The sequence below is a fragment of the Dipodomys spectabilis genome, unplaced genomic scaffold (genome assembly GCF_019054845.1).
Source record: "Dipodomys spectabilis isolate Male_0828 unplaced genomic scaffold, ASM1905484v1 ptg000266l, whole genome shotgun sequence".
Taxonomy (NCBI): domain Eukaryota; kingdom Metazoa; phylum Chordata; class Mammalia; order Rodentia; family Heteromyidae; genus Dipodomys; species Dipodomys spectabilis.
Genome location: NW_024870943.1, coordinates 1,886,224 through 1,904,142, shown reverse-complemented (window position 1 = coordinate 1,904,142; position 17,919 = coordinate 1,886,224). Strand labels below are relative to the sequence as shown.

The 17,919-nt window shown below is 49.4% G+C and overlaps 1 protein-coding gene across 3 annotated transcripts; it reads right to left on the bottom strand.

The window, feature by feature from the left end:
• Positions 1-2,180: 2,180 nt before the first annotated feature.
• On the bottom strand, positions 2,181-14,012 carry Znf649 (zinc finger protein 649). 3 transcript variants are annotated; one of them, XM_042700443.1, is made up of 6 exons: positions 13,957-14,012; positions 7,792-7,890; positions 6,751-6,871; positions 5,804-5,932; positions 3,753-3,881; positions 2,181-3,393 (listed from the first exon to the last, which is right to left on the bottom strand). In XM_042700443.1, the coding sequence occupies exons 2-6, from the start codon at positions 7,807-7,809 to the stop codon at positions 2,411-2,413; spliced, it is 1,380 nt and encodes a 459-aa protein (XP_042556377.1). In that variant the 5' UTR covers positions 7,810-7,890; positions 13,957-14,012; the 3' UTR covers positions 2,181-2,410. The 3 variants fall into 3 exon arrangements, with proteins under 3 accessions (XP_042556377.1, XP_042556378.1, XP_042556379.1); XM_042700444.1 differs by having other exon boundaries at positions 7,792-7,883; positions 13,957-13,973; XM_042700445.1 differs by lacking the exons at positions 6,751-6,871; positions 7,792-7,890 and having other exon boundaries at positions 13,957-13,984.
• Between the last annotated feature and the right edge of the window lie 3,907 nt (positions 14,013-17,919).

Genomic DNA, 17,919 nt, shown 5'->3' with positions numbered 1-17,919 from the left:
GACCATGTCTCATGAGGAAATCCAAGCGCAGAGATAGGGTGCACATCTAGTCTATGTGGAAGTTAGATCAACAGTACAAGTGGACATGGTAAATTACACAGGATGCTAGACATCACCCACACACCCCAACTCAGACTAAAGGAGGATCCCCTTAGGGGAAGAAATCAATGGTGGAGCTTATTTTTTGGTCGGTCGTGGGGCTTGAACTCTCATCTTGGGCACCACTTTTGGTTTTCTGGTGGTTTATTGGACATAAAGAGCCCCAGACTTTCCTGCTTGGGCTTTTTTTTGGTCGGTCGTGGGGCTTGAACTCTGGGCTTGGGCACTGTCCCTCAGCAATTCAGCTCAAGGCTAGGGCACTACGGCATGAGCCACAGCACCACTTCTGGTTTTCTGGTGGTTTATTGGAGATAAGTCTCAAGGTCTTTCCTGCCCGGGCTGGCTTTGAACTGTGATCCTCAGATCTCAGCCTCCTGAGTAGCTAGGCGTGAGGCCACCAGTGCCTGGCTTGGGCCGACTTTCAACTGCAATCATATCCCAGCCTGCTTGAGTAGCTAACATTATAGGCATAAACCACTGGTGCCCGTCTTTCTCTGGACATTTAAATTGAAATTTATCAAAATGAATTCCAAAGGGCTGGGAAGGTGGTTCAGTGGTTGAGTGCTTGCCTCACATACAAGTCCTGGGTTTGATTACTCAGGGCCACATAAGCAGAAAAGGCCAGAAGTGGTGCTGTAGCTCTGTGGTGCTGTAGCTCTAGTGGTAGGGCACTAGCCTTGAGCTGAACAGCTGAGGGGACAGCGCCCAGGCCGATTTCATGCCCCCTGATGGACAAAAAAAACCATGGAGAGACAATCACTTTATGCAACAGGGTTACTGTAGCATATACAACGAGAGCCCCAACAGTAGCTGAACTAATATCATTTCTGGTTCAGTCCAAGAACTTGAACTCAGAGCGTGGGAACTGTCCCTGAGCTTCTTTGGCTCAAGGCAACTGCCCTACCACCTGAGCCACAACTGTACTTATGAATATTTCTTTTTTATTTCTTTTTTTTGTTGGTCATGGTCCTGAACTCTGGGTCTGGGCACTGTCCCTCAGCTCAAGGCGAGCACTCTACCACTTGAGCCACAGCACCACTTCTGACTTTTTCTGCTTATATAGTGCTCAGGAATCAAACCAGGGCCTCATGCACTCAAGGCAAGCACTCTACCACTGGGCCACCTTCCCAGCACTTACGGATATTTGAGTAATTAATTGGAGATAAGAGTCTCACAGACAAGCTGGCTTTGAACTGGGATCCTCAGATCTCAGCCTCCAGAGTAGCTAGGATTACAGGCACCCAGCTGAACTTATATCTTCAGCACAGCATTGAATCACAAGACACAGGGACACATATGGACACCAAAACAGATGGATGGAGAAAACACTTCCATGGGACATCTTGAAGATAAAATGTGACTACATCCAATCAAGCACTGAAGAAACATTCCCTATCCAGGATGCAATGACGGTATATCAAATAAGAGAATAAAGTAATAGAATTTTTTTCTGGTGGGGCTGGTATTTGTGGACATTTTCCCCATATAGTCTTCAATGTCTTTGCCTCATGAAGCACAGCGTGATTCTGAAATTGCGCTTCATTGTCATGTTTAATATTCCTATGCAACCACATCTTGCAATATAAAAACCTGGGCTGGGCTCTGGTTTCACATGTGCCATTGCTATTTTATCTACACGGACCCTAACGGTGTGGAGAACAGCACTGGGGACAAAGAGTTTCTGTTGGGAAAAATTTGATAGAAATAAAACTCATCTGGATAGAAACCATCAATTGCTCAGTAATTCTTTTCTTTTTAAAAGGTTATTTTATGGACTAAAGCATGGACATTATGAACATTATGAACAGAGCAGCAGCAAAGTTTAACAGCAGCAGTTCTGTATAACCATCCTCAAGAAAATGCTATTCTGCTCGTATGTGTCCTGAGGTTTAAACTCAAGAGCCAGGCTGCTAGGAAAGTCCTCATTCCATATCTGATTACATTCTTGACTTTTTTTTTTGCCAGTCCTAGGCTTGAACTCAGGGCCTAGGCACTGTCCCTGAGCTTCTTGTGTTGAAGTTTAGCACTCTACCACTAGAGCCACAGCGCCAGTTCCGTTTTTTTCTGTGTATGTGGTAATGAGGAATCGAACCCAGGACTTCATGCATGCTAGGCGAGCCCTCTACCACTACGCCACATTCCCAGCCCCAAATTCTCTACTTTTGATATACTTCTTTCATCTCAAAAGCATATGGGTATGTCTTCTTAGAAGACTGGTCAGTACTCTTTGCTACATGACAGCCACAGTCATTGTGTGCAGGGACCGCCATTCTGCATCACCTCGGTCACATGATCTGTGGAAAATAAGTCTTTAAGGGCCACGCATGGATGGCTCACGCCTTGCTGCCCTCTGGCGGGGCTTCTTTTGGGCGTGAAGCCTGCGATGGCACGTGAAGTTGGAGCGCCTCCTGCACACCATGCCACATATGTCACATTCGTACGGGCCCTCACTGATGTGGATCTGTTGGTGGCGCACCAGATTCGTCTTCCGGGAAAATGCCTTCCCGCACTCTGTGCACTGGTGGGGCTTATGTCCTGTGTGGATGGCAAGGTGGCTGTGGCGTTCTGTCTGGGATTTAAAGGCTTTCCCGCACTCACTGCACACGAACGGTCTCTCCCCGGTGTGTGTCCTCTGGTGGCGCGCCAGGTCATTTTTCTGTGCGAATGCCTTCCCGCACTGGGTGCACCGGTGCGGCTTCTCCCCGGTGTGCGTCCTGCGGTGCAGGAGTAGGGCGCCAGGGTAGCCAAACACCTTCCCACAATCCTCACACTTATGTGGCTTGCATCCAATGTGAACAGCCTGGTGTGCTTCACGGGATCCACGCATGAAGGCCTTGCCACACACACTCCGGAATGGCCTGTCTCCAGTGTGCATCCTGCTGTGCCGGAGGAGGCTGGAGCCGTAGCTGAACGCCTTGCCACATGTGGCGCACCTGTGGGGCTTGTGTCCAGTGTGCATAACCTGGTGTGCTGCGAGAGTAGCAGGCACTCGGAAGGCCTTGCCACACTTTTCACACACATATGGCTTCTCCCCACTGTGTATCATGCGGTGCACAGTGAGCCTGTTGGCCTTGCAGAACGTCTTCCCGCACTCCAAACAAGAATAGGGCTTCACACCACTATGGCTTCGCTTGTGAACCAAGAGACGAGAATGTGTGGAGAAAGCTTTCCAGCACACGGTGCAGTGGTGCAGCTTCTTCCTAGTGTGGCTCAGCCGGTGCCGCTCCAGGACCGAGGGGTATCTGAACACTTTGCCACACTCCCCACATTTGTGATGCTTTCTCCAAGTGCGTGCTTTAGGTGTTTGTGAGGGCAAGAAAGAACAAATGGAAGCGTTATCACCTGCAGGGATGATGTGCGTGTTCCCACTGGAGGGGCTCTCCCAAGAGCGAGACATGGGGGCCTCTGCCAGGGCAGACTTCTCCACCTTGGTCCTCACCCCAAGCCTTTCACACAGGTACGGCGGGAGCCTGCGCAGGCGCTCCTGGAGGGGCCGTCCAGGCACAGGCTCGTGGGCTACCTCCCCAGATGACCCCCACCCTCCTGCTCTCCTCCGCCACTGCCTCTTCTCTGTTGACCACAAGCACCCCTTTAGCAGAAGACATTCTGTAAGTCCACCCCTTCAGCGCCGCTGCACTCCCACTCCCACTCACGTGGAGCTTTCTGGACTTCTTCCCAGGAAAACTCGTCAGTGCCTCCGTCGTCATGACTTTGGGATATTTCTCCCCTACCGCTGCCCGCTCTGGGTGGTAATTCTTTAATTACATATCTAGGAGAGGTATCTGCAAAGATATAAAGTTCCCATCTGATTAATCGGACAGTTAAGTATTTCACCCAAAGAGAGATAATACCACAGCAAATATCAGACATACACTAAGGAGCCATATGAACTCTGAGACACATAAAATCCAACATTTAGGAACACAAAAGGAAGAGGATTCTTTCATTGGAAAGTCGATCATATGGAATCCAAATTAAGAGAAGATACGCTGGGCACTGGTGGCTCATGCCTGTAATCCTAGCTACTTAGGTACCTGACATCTGAGGATCGCAGTTCAAAGCCAGCCTGGGCAAGAAAGGCTGTGAGACCCTTAGCTCAATAAACCACCAGAAAGCCAGAAGTGCAGTTATGCCTCAAACTGGCAGAGTACTAGCCTTGAGTGAATGAGCTCAAGGACACAATCCAGGCCCAGAGTTCACGCCCCATGACCAACACCTTCCACCCCCTCTCCCCAAAAAAAAGAAAACAAAGAAAGAGAAAGTAAGCTTTATCTCAAACAAGGAAAACATGCATCCTGATCAAGTTGAGCGGAGAGGAACACAGGACATTCTTCCTTGGGACCCATGGAAAATCTCACTACCAAAGAGGAAAAAAAATGCTATCTACACCACACTAACTATGCACAAAGAAACGCCACCTATCACACAATATATTGTAATGATTCACAGCCCACAGCACATTACAGCCTGAATTAACAGGCATTACCCAACTGCAAAGCAGAGGTGGGAAAAAGGTTTTGAATTCAGTACAATGAAAGAAAAGAAACAAAAGACAATTAACACCTGGAATATATGCTCTAAATTGCCTACAGGCACTCACAGCAGATTGTAATATGAACAGGAGATATCTAGCACTTATGTTACATAATACAGGCTGATTACATTTTGATACTAGGCAAGTTACCAAAAAGAGAAACAGTAACCCAGGATAAAATAAACAAGTCCTTTCCCTTTTAAAAAGAAAACAAGGGCTGGGAAGTTGGCTCAGTGGTAGAGTGCTTGCCTTGCATGCCTGAGGCCCTGGGTTCGATTCCTCAGCACCATATAAGCAAAAAGCAAAAAGCCGGAAGTGGCGCTGTGACTCAAGTGGTAGAGCGATAGCCTTGAGCTGAAGAGCTGAGGGACAAGCACTCAGGCCCAGAGTTCAGGCCCCACGACCGGACTCCCCCCGCCCCAAAAAAAAGAAAACAAGAGCTGGGAATAAGGCTTAGTGGTAGTGTGCTTGCCTAGCATTCATAAAGTCCTGGGTTTGATTGCTCAGTAACACGTGAAAAAGCCAGAGGTGGCACTGTGGCTCAACTAGTAGAGTGGTAGCCTTGTGCAAAAGAAGCTCAGGGAACCTGGGCGATGGTGGCTCATGCCTGTAATCCTAGCTACTCAGGAGGCTGAGATCTGAGGATCACAGTTTAAAGCCAGCCAGGGCAGAAAAGTCTGTGAGACTCTTATCTACAATAAACCACTAGAAAACTGGAAGTGGCGCTATGGCTCAAGCAGCAGAGTGCTCACCTTTGGCCGAAGAGCTCAGGGACAGCACCCAGGCCCAGAGTTGAAGCCCCAGGATGGACAAAAAAAAAACAAAAAACAACCAACTTTTGTTGGAGAAAAAGCACAGAATATATGAAGTGGAATGTCCAGCCATAGCTCTAGGTGTGCATCTGAAGGAAATGAAGTCAGAGAATATAGGAGATGTCCGGGTACTGCATACCCACCATTAGCTGGAGAGCTAGCCTGGGACCGCTTCAAAGCACACATTAAATGCAGTGGAGACACAGAATGGCATATTACTCTGCAGGACAGGGCACAAGTAGGGACATTCTAAAGTCCTTTAAGGCTCACAGCAGCGACACTTTGGTTCTCCTACACAAAACTTCCACTTGTGCCCAGGTTCCCCAGCTCCATTTCTGCTGCACATCTGAGCTCTTACCTGCGCACACACGTTTGGCTCGTTCCCAACCACTCAGCTCTCCTGGAGTTGTCACATGGTTCTGTGCCATCCAGGGCTCTTTCCTGAGCTCCAACAGCGAAAGCACACTCATGTTGGGAGGGGAGACTCCTGTTTGTAGAAAGACAATGCGCTGTGGCCTTTCTGGAGTCCCCAGTCCCATGATCATAGGAAAAAGGACATCACACATGGATGCAAAGGACAGTTCACACATTCAGCAGACTGCCTCCATCTGAACACTTCAGAGCACACTTTAATGTGTAGATAGCAATTCTAGAACTACTGAGTCAGAAGGACAAGGAAATCCATCCATTCAAAGTCTTCTGTGGGCTGAGTGTGGTGTCATCTGTGTGTAATCCCAGCACTCAGAAGTTCAGGGGAAAGTTGAAGGCCACCCAGGACTATAAAGTGGGACCTTTTCTTAAAAAAAAAAAAGAGAAGGTGGAGGGGAAGGAAGGAAGGAAGGAAGGAAGGTGGGTGGAGGGGGGAGGGGGGGAAGGGAGGGGGAAAGAAGGGAGGAAGGGAGGGTTTGCCATAGTGCCTGAGCTGTAGCTCAGGACCTGCCTAGGATCTGTAGAGAGGTCCTGTCTAGATGTACAAAGTCCCATAGAGGGAAAGGAAAGGAAAAGGAGAGGAGCGGAGAAAGGAAGAGAAGAAAGGGAATGGAAAAAAGAAACAAAGTAGGAGAGAGAAGCCTGCCATAGCTGACATGCACATGAGCTCACTTAAGCTGTGGGACACAGATGCATCACAGGAGCAGGACAAAGGATGCGTGTGCAAGTCTGGAGGTGACGTTAGCACGTTCCCATCTCTGAGTCCACAGAGCTTTTACATCTAGTCATGGAGACTGGGGACTGTCCAGGCATTCAGGGGAAACCAAGGTCAAGAGTAAAACTCCCGACTTGTGCAAGGAAGGGAGGGGTGCTCACCCACAAAGACCAGGTTTCTGTAGGTATCCAGCATGACGTCCCTGTACAGAGCGCGCTGAGCCGGGGTCAGGCACCGCCACTCCTCCCGGGTGAAATCCACTGCCACATCCTCAAATGTCAACTGTCCCCAAGGAGAAAATCCAAAAGCATTTCACACACACACACTCCCATAGACTCAAAGAATTATATGGAATTATAATCAGATGCCTGCCATGACCCAGCAATCAACACACCAGGGACAGAAGGAAGCTTATAATGCTGTCCTTGATAGGGCATGGAATGGGAAAACCTACATGAATTGCACATTCAAACATTCTTCTGAGAAAGTGAAGAAATATGATCTACTGTGTTAAAAAGAACCCAGCCAGGCACCAGTGGCTCACACCTAAAATCCTAGTCACTCAGGATGCTGAGATCTGAGGATCATGGTTCAAAGCCAGCCCAGGCAGAGAAGTCTGGGAAACTCTGATCTCCAAAACCACTAGAAAACCTGAAGTAGCACTGTGTGCTCACCTTGAGTTAAAGAGCGCACGGACAGCACCCAGGCCTGAATTCAAGCCCCACAACCGACAAAAAAAAAAAAAAAAAAAAAAAAACCCAGCCAGGCACCAGTGGCTTACACCTAGAATCTTAGTCACTCAGGAGGCTGAGATCTGAGGATCACAGTTCAAAGCCAAGTAGAGCAGGAAAGTCTAAGAGACTCTGATCTCCAATTAACTGAACTACCAAAAAAGACAGAAGTGGGAATGGGACTCAAGTGGTAGAATAGCAGCTTTGGGCAAAAGAGCTCAGGACAGCGCCCAGGTCCTGAATTCAAGACCCAGGACTGGGGAAGAAATAAAAAGAGAACCCAAAGCTGAAAAGAACAACAGCAGAGAGGTTTCAGCAAGGACATAGCAACACTTGGTGGGTGATGCCCTCCTGTGCCCATGCCCAATGGAGGGGACAGGGATGAGGGAAGGTGTGGGAGACCTGAGCACATGTAGCAGGCAGCGCCCAGGACAGCTCCGTGCACAGGAAGGAGATGCCACACGGCTTTACCTGAGTCACAACCGCCATCCCTGCTCCTTGTCTTTCCTCTTCCTCCTCCCTGGGCTTCCTCCTTAGGTGATATCACTTTCCAGAAGACAGTCCTGAGTGCTGAAAATATCCTGTTTAATGCTCACACCCAACATGCACTCCTTGTGTCCCAGCCTCACCCCAGGGAGGACCTCATCATGGGGAAGATGTTCCTTTGCTGCCCACTCATGGGCTTGTGGGGAATGCCAGTCCTGGGAATGAAACTCAGGATCTGGGCCCTGTGTCTGAGCTTGTTTCCTCAAGGGTGGTGCTCTACCACTTGAGGCATAGCTCCACTCTTGCTTTCTGTTGGTTAATTAGAAGAGTCTCAGGCAGGGTTGAAGAGCCAAAGTCACTGAATGAAAAATCACCAAGTACACAGTTTGAATCCCAGTCTTTTACCAAAAAACAAAACAAAAACAAAACCGGGCTGGGAAGTTGGCTCAGTGGTAGAGCGCTTGCCTTGCATGCATGAGGCCCTGGGTTCAATTCCTCAGTACCACATAAGCAGAAAAAAAAAGCCAGAAGTGGCACTGTGGCTCAAGTAGTAGAGTGCTAGCCTTGAGCTGAAGAGCTGAGGGACAGCGCCCAGGCCCAGAGTTCAGGCCCCATGACAGGATCAAAAAACAAAAAAACACTCTTTCCTGTTCTGGCTGACGTCAAACCCCTCCATCCTCACATCTCAGTCTCCTGAGTAGTTAGGGTTACAACCATGGGCCCTGCTCCCTCTACTTTCCTTGTAACCAGAGACCCACCCCTTTTCCCCAGGGACCAATGGCTCTGCACAATTTCAAACTGTTCTCCTCTCCTCCCATTCAGAAGTGCTGCCGTGTTTCCTGCACCATGCCACTTATGTCCATTCTGGAGATGGACATTCTGCATTTGTCTATTTGCTTTCCTCTCTACTCATGTCATTGTGAAGGGCTAAAGTAAATCCATTTTTGAGGCAGTGACCATTTGTTGCTTGTTTATCTCAGCTAGCAGAGTAACACCTGTTTGTTTGCCTTTATAAGCCCTGCAAATCTTTAGCTCAGGGCTCTCTTCCTAGGCTCTGCTGTGTCAGAGTGTAGGATGAGGCCAGAGCTGCAGCCTGTCTAAATAAAACCTTACTTTTGCATTTCGGAACGTCTGACTCTTGGTGGTCTTCCTGGTGGAGGTCCTGCGACATGGGCACTACATATTAGTGGGGGCTGTCTGGGATACCCCAAGAGGCCCCTGAGACCCCAGACTCCAAAGGTAAGAAAAAAGTGCTGTCAATTGTCTCTGTTAATTTGTCTTGTACTGTCCTTTGTCTGTCTGTTTTACTTTCGTTTTCCTTTGTGAGGACGGCCACTCCGATTCATAGTGTAAAGGGTTGTCGAAGCCAACGTGCTTGCATGACAACCCTGGAGGAACTGGGGAACGTCCCAGATCCTCTTGTGTGTGGGGGGGGTCCTTGGAACCCCGCCGTGAGAATTGTGGGGTGTGAATTAGTTCGGTGTTGGGCCGGAACTGACCAAGAGGGCCTCATAACCGAGGCCCAACTTGCCCACTGTGGGTCGGCTCCTTTTGCTTCCCCGTTACAGAAGTCAGTGGACCAATTCGGGAGATCTCCACTTTGTAAGCTATTTTTTTAACTGTCAGGCCTGCGTGGTTTTTTTTTTTTTGTACTGTTTATTGTTTTTTGGGCTGTACGACTGACAGGACTGGGAACCATGGGCAACACTTCATCTAGCCCCCTAGACTTACAAAAAGAAACTAAGAAAGAGAAAAAGAAATTGTACTCCCCCCCCCATTTTTCAGGGAGATAACTTGGAAGAAATGTTTCCTCCCCCCTACTCCCCTTCCCAGGTTCCTTATCAAGGAGGAGGGAGATACAGAACCAGCAGCTGAACCCTTGGCACCTGCCCCTAAAGTTTCTGAGGAGCTAGTCACTCCACGACGCCATGGGATCAACCCCCCTTCTAATGCAGCTGTTTTTCCCTTCCACGCTGTAGGGCCTGTGGATGCTGATGGTTGACAGCAATTCCACTATTGGCCATTTTCTACCAGTGATCTATAAAACTGGGGTACCCAAAATGCCCCCTTTTCTGAGAAACCCCAGGATTTAATTTGTTTGCTTGAAACTATTCTCTTTACTCATCAGCCCACTTGGGATGATTGTAGTCAACTTTTGCAGGTCCTTTTTACCACTGAGGAGACTGTATCCAAGAGGCAGCCCGGAAACATGTCCCTGGCCCCAGAGGGGTGCCCATCACGGATCCTGCCCAGATCGTTGTCTATTTTCCCGAGACCCAGCCAACGTGGGACTACAACAAGGCTGAAGGTAGGGAGTGACTCCTTGTCTATCGCCAGGCTCTGCTAGCAGGTCTCAAGGCGCTGGCTCACCGACCTACTAATATGGCCAAAGTTTATGATGTTAGACAGGGAGGAGTGAAAGTCCCGCAGCGTATCTTGAGCGGCTCATGGAAGCTTATAGTCAATATACTCCGTATGATCTTGAGACCCAGGAGTCAGCTCAGATGATTACGTTTGCCTATATAAATCAAGCTGCACCAGACATAAAGCGAAAGTTGCAGGCTCTAGACAAATTTGGTGAAGTCTATTAGGGATCTAGTAGCCGCGGCGGAAAAAGTTTACAGTAAGAGAGACAGAGGAGCAAAGACAGGAAAGGAAGGACAGAGAACGTGAAATTGAATGTGAAAAGAGAGACCAGGCCAAGGCTCCACACGCTCTCTAGAGGAGGTGCTAAAACAACCGCCCGACCAGTTGATAAGCAATGCCCGCATGGTCCATTACCAGACCTTGTTATTTAACCCTGCGCAGATCAGCTTTTGCGTACCTATAGCATTAAACCCAGTTACTCTGCTGCCGGATCCAGATCTGGAAGCGCCCCTGCATGACTGTGAGCAGATCCTGGCCCAAGTATATAGTCTCACGCCAGACTTGTTGGACTCGCCACTATCGCATGCTGAGCATACCTGGTTCACAGATGTCAGCAGTTTCATTCGAGATGGAAAAAGGTACGCGGGTGCAGCAGTCACCAGAGACACTGAGATAGTATGGGCAGAAGCACTTCCCCAGGGAAAGTCTGCACAAAGAGCAGAACTAGTGGCACTAACAAAAGCCCTACAGATGGGAAAAGGGAAGAGACTAAACATTTACACAGACAGTCGGTATGCTTTGGCCACGGTGCATGTCCTTGGAGCCATTTACCGAGAGAGGGGGCTGCTAACAGCTGAAGGAATGGCTATTAAAAACAAACAAGAAATTTTAAGCTTCATCCAGGCCTTATGGGAACCAGCTAATATTGCCATTATTCACTGCCATGGCCATCAAAAGGGAACTGATTCTATAACCAAAGGAAATAACTTGGCCGATCAGGCAGCTAGAGGCGGCCCTCCAGCCCAGAGCAGAATTACTGGTAGACCCAGGGCCACGAGCTTTGCCTCCTGTGCCTCAGTACTTGGAGTGGATAAAGAAAATTCCCATGGCCTATAAACCTCCAGAAGAAAATAAAGACTGGTGGAAAACTGGTGAGGGGAAACTTATCTTGCCACAAAGATTGGGCAAGGGGCCGGGCACTGGTGGCTCACGCCTGTAATCCTAGCTACTCGGGAGGCTGAGATCTGAGGATCGCGGTTCAAAGCCAGCCCGGGCAGGAGAGACTGTGAGATTCCTATCTCCAATAAACCACCAGAAAACCAGAAGTGGCGCTGTAGCTCAAGTGGTAGAGCGCTCGCCTTGAGCTGAAGAGCTGAGGGACAGCGCCCAGGCCCAGAGTTCAAGCCCCACGACCGACAAAAAAAAAAAAAAAAAAGATTGGGCAAGGGGATTCTTAAGAGAATCCATTGGGCCTCTCACATGGGAACCCGAAGAATGCAGGACTTGCTCCGACACTCAGAAGTAAAAATTAGGCAAGGAAATCAGCTCATTGAGGACATTGTTAAAAATTGTAAAGCCTGTCAGCTCACCAATGCCCTCAATCAACCGGTTACAAAAGGAGCTCGCCTTCGTGGAGATAGGCCAAGTATGTATTGGGAAGTAGACTTCACAGAAACTAAAACTGGAAAATTTGGACATAAATATTTGCTAGTTTTTGTAGACACCTTTTCAGGATGGGTTGAAGCCTACCCAACAAAGCATGAGACCACAAATGTCATGGCTAAGAAGATCCTGGAAGAAATCCTACCCAGGTATGCTTCCCATCCACCATTGGGTCAGACAATGGACCAGCTTTCGTCTCAAAAGTAAGTCAGGGAATAGCCGCAGCACTGGGGACAGATTGGAAATTGCACTGTGCTTATAGACCCCAGAGTTCAGGGGAAGTAGAAAGAATTAATCGGACTCTAGAAGAGATCTTAACTAAATTGGCTTTGGAGACTGGCACAGACTGGGTATCGCTCCTTACTTTTGCCCTATTTAGAGTAAGAAATTCATCCTATCAGCTTGGCTTTACTCCTTTTGAAATAATGTATAGACAACACCCCCCCCCCCCCGCCCCCCAATTATCCCTAGCCTCCAGACTGAATTGTTTGCTGACTTGGATACTGAATTTCTGTGTAAGCTTGACTATTTACAGCTGGTGCATAAGAGCATGTGGCCCCAGCTTAGAGCATTATGATTCTGCTTTTATTCCTACCCCCCATTTGTTTAAACCAGGGGACTGGGTGTTTGTTCGAAGGCACAACTTGAGATCTCTGGAACCACGGTGGAAGGGACCTTACATGGTGCTACTGGCTACACCTACTGCCCTTAAGGTGGACGGCATTGCTGCTTGGATCCACAGCTCCCATGCCAGACCGGCTGACCCCTATGCCCTGGACGACTGTGGGGAAACATGGGAAGTCTCCAAGCATCCTACCCAACCACTCCTCATACACCTCAAGAAAAGAAAAATGGACTGATTAATATTGGTATTATTGCAATTCATTTGCAGAACTCTTGGGAGCCGCTCAGTACAACAAGGGGAACTTTGTGCTGCCCTAGGAGAAGAGTTGTTTTTACATTGACCATTCAGGAATAGCAAAAGACAACATCATGGCTAAGGTCAGAGGGACTAGTCAAGATCAAGAGCTGTTGGAGTTCGGTTTTGGGCGGAGCCACAAGATTGTGTCTCAGGACCATAAGTCAAGGGGGGATTGAAGGGTTAAAGTAACTCCATTTTTGAGGCAGTGACCATTTGCTGCTTGTTTATCTCAGCTAGCAGAGCAACACGTGGTAGTAATCCAAAAACCTGGTTGTTTGTTTATAAGCCCTGCAAATCTTTAGCTCAGGCTCTCCTCCTAGGCTCCTCTGTGGAGGCCGGAGCTGCAGCCCATCTAAATAAAACCTTGCTTTTGCATTTCCGAATGTCTGACTCTCCCTTGGTCTTCTTGGTGGGGGTCCTGCGACTTGGGCACTACAATTGAATCTTTGCAAAGCCTGCACCTCATTACTACTTTGCCCTCTGCTGTGGCTCTCTTCACTTCCTGTTTTCCTCAGTCTTTCTCCTGATGATCCTTTGCCCTCACCTTTGTACAGCCCCACTTACAGATCAAGTGTAAGGAGGCAGGCCCCAGGTTCCCCTCCATCAGCGAGGGATAGAATGAGGAGTAGCAATGCAACACAGGGCAGGGTAGAGGGTGAGGTGAGGTGGGTAGGGGTGAGGTGGGTGAGGATGTAGGGGTGAGGTGAGGTAGGTAGGGTCGGGGGCCCTGGCCGGTCCCCGCTGCGCGACCTCCCAAAAGCCCCTACAAGACCCCGGGGCTCCGCCGACCCAGGTTTCCAGCTCCGCACTCGGCGCCGCCCTCACTGCCGCGGTGCCCGGGAGTCCCGGCCACCGTGCCCGCCCGCGACACGGGGCCGCTTCGGGGCCGGCACCGAGGGCCCGGCCGCGCACCGCGGGCTCCGGAGGAAGTTCTCCTGCCGGGGACCTCGGACCCGAGCCTCGGGGTGCGCAGGGGGTCTGCGCCCGGAAACCCTCAGCTCCTTACGGGGTCCCGGAAGGGGGACCGGGCCCGGAGCCAGCGTCCGGTCGGAGTCGGAGCGGGGTCGCGCCCGCCGCCGCGGGGCCGCCAGGGTTCCGCCGCCGCGCCAGGGCCGGCGGAGGTCAGGGAGGACCGGCCGCCGACTCAGACCGCTGGGCAGGAGGGCCACGCGGGCCGCGCACACCCGGAACGCACTTACTCTGCACTTAAGGAAACTCGTGGTCGGGACAGTCAGCTTCTCTCCGCAGCCTGAACTTCCTGGTCTGAGGGGAGCTGCGCACGCAGCCAGGGAGAAAGGCGGGCGTGGGTGGGGCAAACGACGGAGAGGAAGTGGACAGGTGGGCGTGGTCAGCAGGGGCGGGGCGAGGGACCAACCTCACTGGGTGGGACAGGGTGAGTGGGCGGGGAAGGGGCGGAGCCATGGCCAAGCCAGAGTGACCTGGTGGAAGGGGCGGGTCTTGAGTGTTAGGGGTAAAGGGGTGGAATCATGGCGCCGAGGGGCGGGGTGTGGTTGTTAAGAATGGGGAGGTATTTCATGCCTCTTACAAAAATAATTGTATTCTTAATAACTGTATAACTAATCTGACACATTTTGGAGCAGTACAATGTTTGTTACTATGAACCCCCTTAACTTGCCTGTTAAGTGGATGGAACTGTTAAGCTCGAACTCAAGACTCCCGAGAGGGGCTGGGAAGGTGGCTCAGTGGTAGAGCGCTTCCCTTGCATGCATGAGGCCCTGGGTTTGATTCCTCAGCACCACATAAGCAAAAAGAAAAAAGCCGGGGGCTGGGAAGGTGGCTCAGTGGTAGAGCTCTTGCCTTGCATGCATGAGGCCCAGGGTTCGAATCCTCAGCACCACATAAACAAAAAGAAAAAAGCCGGAAGTGGCGCTGTGGCTCAAGTGGTAGAGCGCTAGCCTTGAGCTGAAGAGCTGAGGGACAGTGCCCAGGCTCAGAGTTCAATCCCCACGACTGGACCCAAAAAAAAAGAAAAAAAAGAAAAAGAAAAAAGCCGGAAGTGGCGCTGTGTGTGGCTCAAGTGGTAGAGCGCTAGCCTTGAGCTGAAGAGCTGAGGGACAGCGATCAGGCCATGAGTTCAGGCCCCACGACCAGACCCAAAAAAAAAGACTCCCGAGAGACCCTCCAAGAGACTGAGACCAATGTAACAGGCAAAAGAGCTGTTTATTGCAAGCTGGAGCTTGGTCCTCCGCACAATCGGCAACTGAGGCCCTGAGCATAGAATCAGCACAGCTTTTTTTTTTTTTTTTAATTTTATTTTATTTGAGAACATACTGTACAGAGGGGTTACAATTACATGGGCAGGATAATGCATACATTTCTTACCAAGCATTGCAGCCTCCTCCTTTGTTTACCCTTCACCTCCCTTCCCAGCCTCCCCCCTCCCCCCCCACCCAATCTTTCCCCCCCTCCCCCCCACCCCATCGACATTGTAAAGCTCGTTTTTGGCACTATACAAACAGCTTTGAGGAACTTTTACACAGGCAGTTACAGGATTGGTTGATATTTACAGAAGTGGTTTTGTCAGTGTCCCATTGGCACATGTACTGAGGTTTGAATGTGGCCTGATCATACTACCTTTTTTGGAAACTTTCATGTTTCTTGGCTATTTCTTAACCCTTGTCTAATTGGCGGTTGCTAGGGGTATAATTGCAGTTTTGATTGCAGGCTTTCTGAGAACCTTCTAAAAACTGTTTTTTCCAATAACTGTTTGTCTCTTAAGTTCGATCTGAGGTCAGTTTCACATTAAATGGTGGCTTGCCCTTAAAAATGGAGTTAGTTTAGTCCTTCAGAACCATAGTATAATGATCTGAGTCTTCAGTTTTCTATTGAGGTTCAAAAGATCCTTATCTGCTCCCATAGGTTTTTGGGAATATTGGTGTTATACATGGACTCGGGACCCCCCAAAAGACCACAACCAATGCAAACTGCAAAAGAGTCATTTATTTGCAAGCTCGAGCTCGGTCCTCCACGCACTGGGTAAACCAGTGACGCTAAGAGACCCCAAACTTAAATTCAGCATGGCTTTTATAGTATTGAACAAACAAGTTTAGGAGATTTCCACACAAGCAGTTACACAATTGGTAGATAGTTGCAGAGATTATAGTAATGGTCCACGTTTGATGGTTCCTTCGTTGCAAAACCATTCTGTTCTGTTCCTGGAACACCTGGTTGCTTTCTCCTGAAGGGCTGTTGCTAGGGTTAGACAGGGTTGATGGCTATCTGCGGATTTTCTGAGAATTGTTTATTTTCTCCCAGGGATATTTTGAGGGCAGCCTAACACAAGATTTTAAGCTCTGAACTCTCTCTGGGCTAAGTTTCCACCCATTATCTGTTACCTAGGTAACTGGCAGACCTTGAAGCAGTCACCTTCCTCTCCTGTTAGGTCACATCCTGGGCCACCTCTGGTTACTTGCCTCCCATCTGACCTTAGGAGGGTCCCAGACCCTGAGGTCACATCCAGATCCAGTGTGGCCACACCTTTCCCCCAACTGGCCACACCTCTACCTGTCCCTGGCCTAGAAAAGTCCTGGCCCAGAGGTGGGGCCCCCTTCCCTTTCCCCCCTCTCCCCCTTTTCCTTTTCAGCCATGCTTCTCCACCATGCATGGTGGGGGCAGCAGTTCGGTAAATAAACTTTTCCTGCCTGAATAGTGCATTGTGGTCTCTTCATCAGCTACCTAATGAAACCTACCTATTTAATATACCTTACAAAGATGGTGCCAGTCTTAGAATGGAGTTACTCTGGTTCTTCATTGCTTGCCAGTGTTATTGCTACCATAACTCTTTTTCTTTTTCTTTTTCTGGGTCCGGTCCTGGGGCCTGAACTCTGGGCCTGGGTGCTGTTCCTCAGCTCTTTAGCTCAAGGCTAGCACTCTACCACTTGAGCCATAGCGCCACTTCCGGCTTTTTTCTTTTTGGTTATGTGGTGCTGAGGAATCAAACGCTGGGCCTCAGGCATGCAAGGCAAGCGCTCTACCACTGAGCCACCTTCCCAGCCCCTTTTTTATTTTTTTTTGGTTGGTCCTGGAGCTTGAACTCTGGGCTTGGGCACTGTCCCTGTGGTCTTCAGCTCTTCAGCTCAAGGCCAGTGCGCAACAGCCACAAAGCCACTTTGGGTTTTCTAGTCGTTCATTGGAGATAAGAGTCTGGGATGGCTTTGAATCGTGATCCTCAGATCTCAGCCTCCTGAGTAGCCAGGATTACAGGCATGTAATATCTCTTATTGCCAGTGCTACTGCTTCTGCCATGGCCCTTACCCAAACCATACATATACACATACACATACATACACACATACAACATGTTCATACTTTAACTCGAAATATTTCTAGTGCCCTTGGGACCCATGTGGGAATGGATAAAACGATTGAGAAATGTCTAAATGCTTTGGGAACAGCCATGATGTATGTTAATAACCAGGTAACACTGCTAAAAACTCAGTTAAAAATGACATGTCATGCTAATTATCAGTACATCTGTGCTTCCCTTCTTCAATAGGATGGAAATGTGACTTAGACTAAAATCCAGCGACATATTCAGGGACTCCAGTCCCAGGATAATTTGAGCTTTGACTTGATGCAGCTTCAGGGGCAGATATTTGATATTGGCCACTCCACCCTAAAGATAACAGTCTCCGAAGACTTGGCTGCATCAGTTCTCCATTCCATGCAAGGAGCTGTATGGTCCACTCCTTTGCCCAGGTCCAGGCTGACAGATACTTGCTCAATTTAAAAAATAAAAAGGGGGAGATGTTGCAGACCCTAAGGTGGCAGGAGCTGGCAAGGTGTGAGCAAAGGCTCTGGCCATTGGCTCCAACCCTCAGGGCTGCAAGTACTTGCCTTTTTATTTGAGGAAGTCTTTTTCTCTGCTTTGTGCCTGGGGGCTTATCTGAGGGAGAATGGTAGATTAGGGTTGTTTGAAGTAGATTGAGGAAGGCTAGGTTCTATCTGCACTTGTGGGGGTGGTGGGTCCTGAAACAATGTGATGTAAGCATTTGGTAAATATAGAAAGTGTATATAGCTGAGACATTTTTTTGGGTCCAGTTCTGGGGCTTGAACTCAGGGCTTGGGGGCTGTCCCTGAGCTTCTTTGGCTCAAGGCTAGCATTCTACCACTTGAGCCACAGCACCACTTCAGGCTTTTTC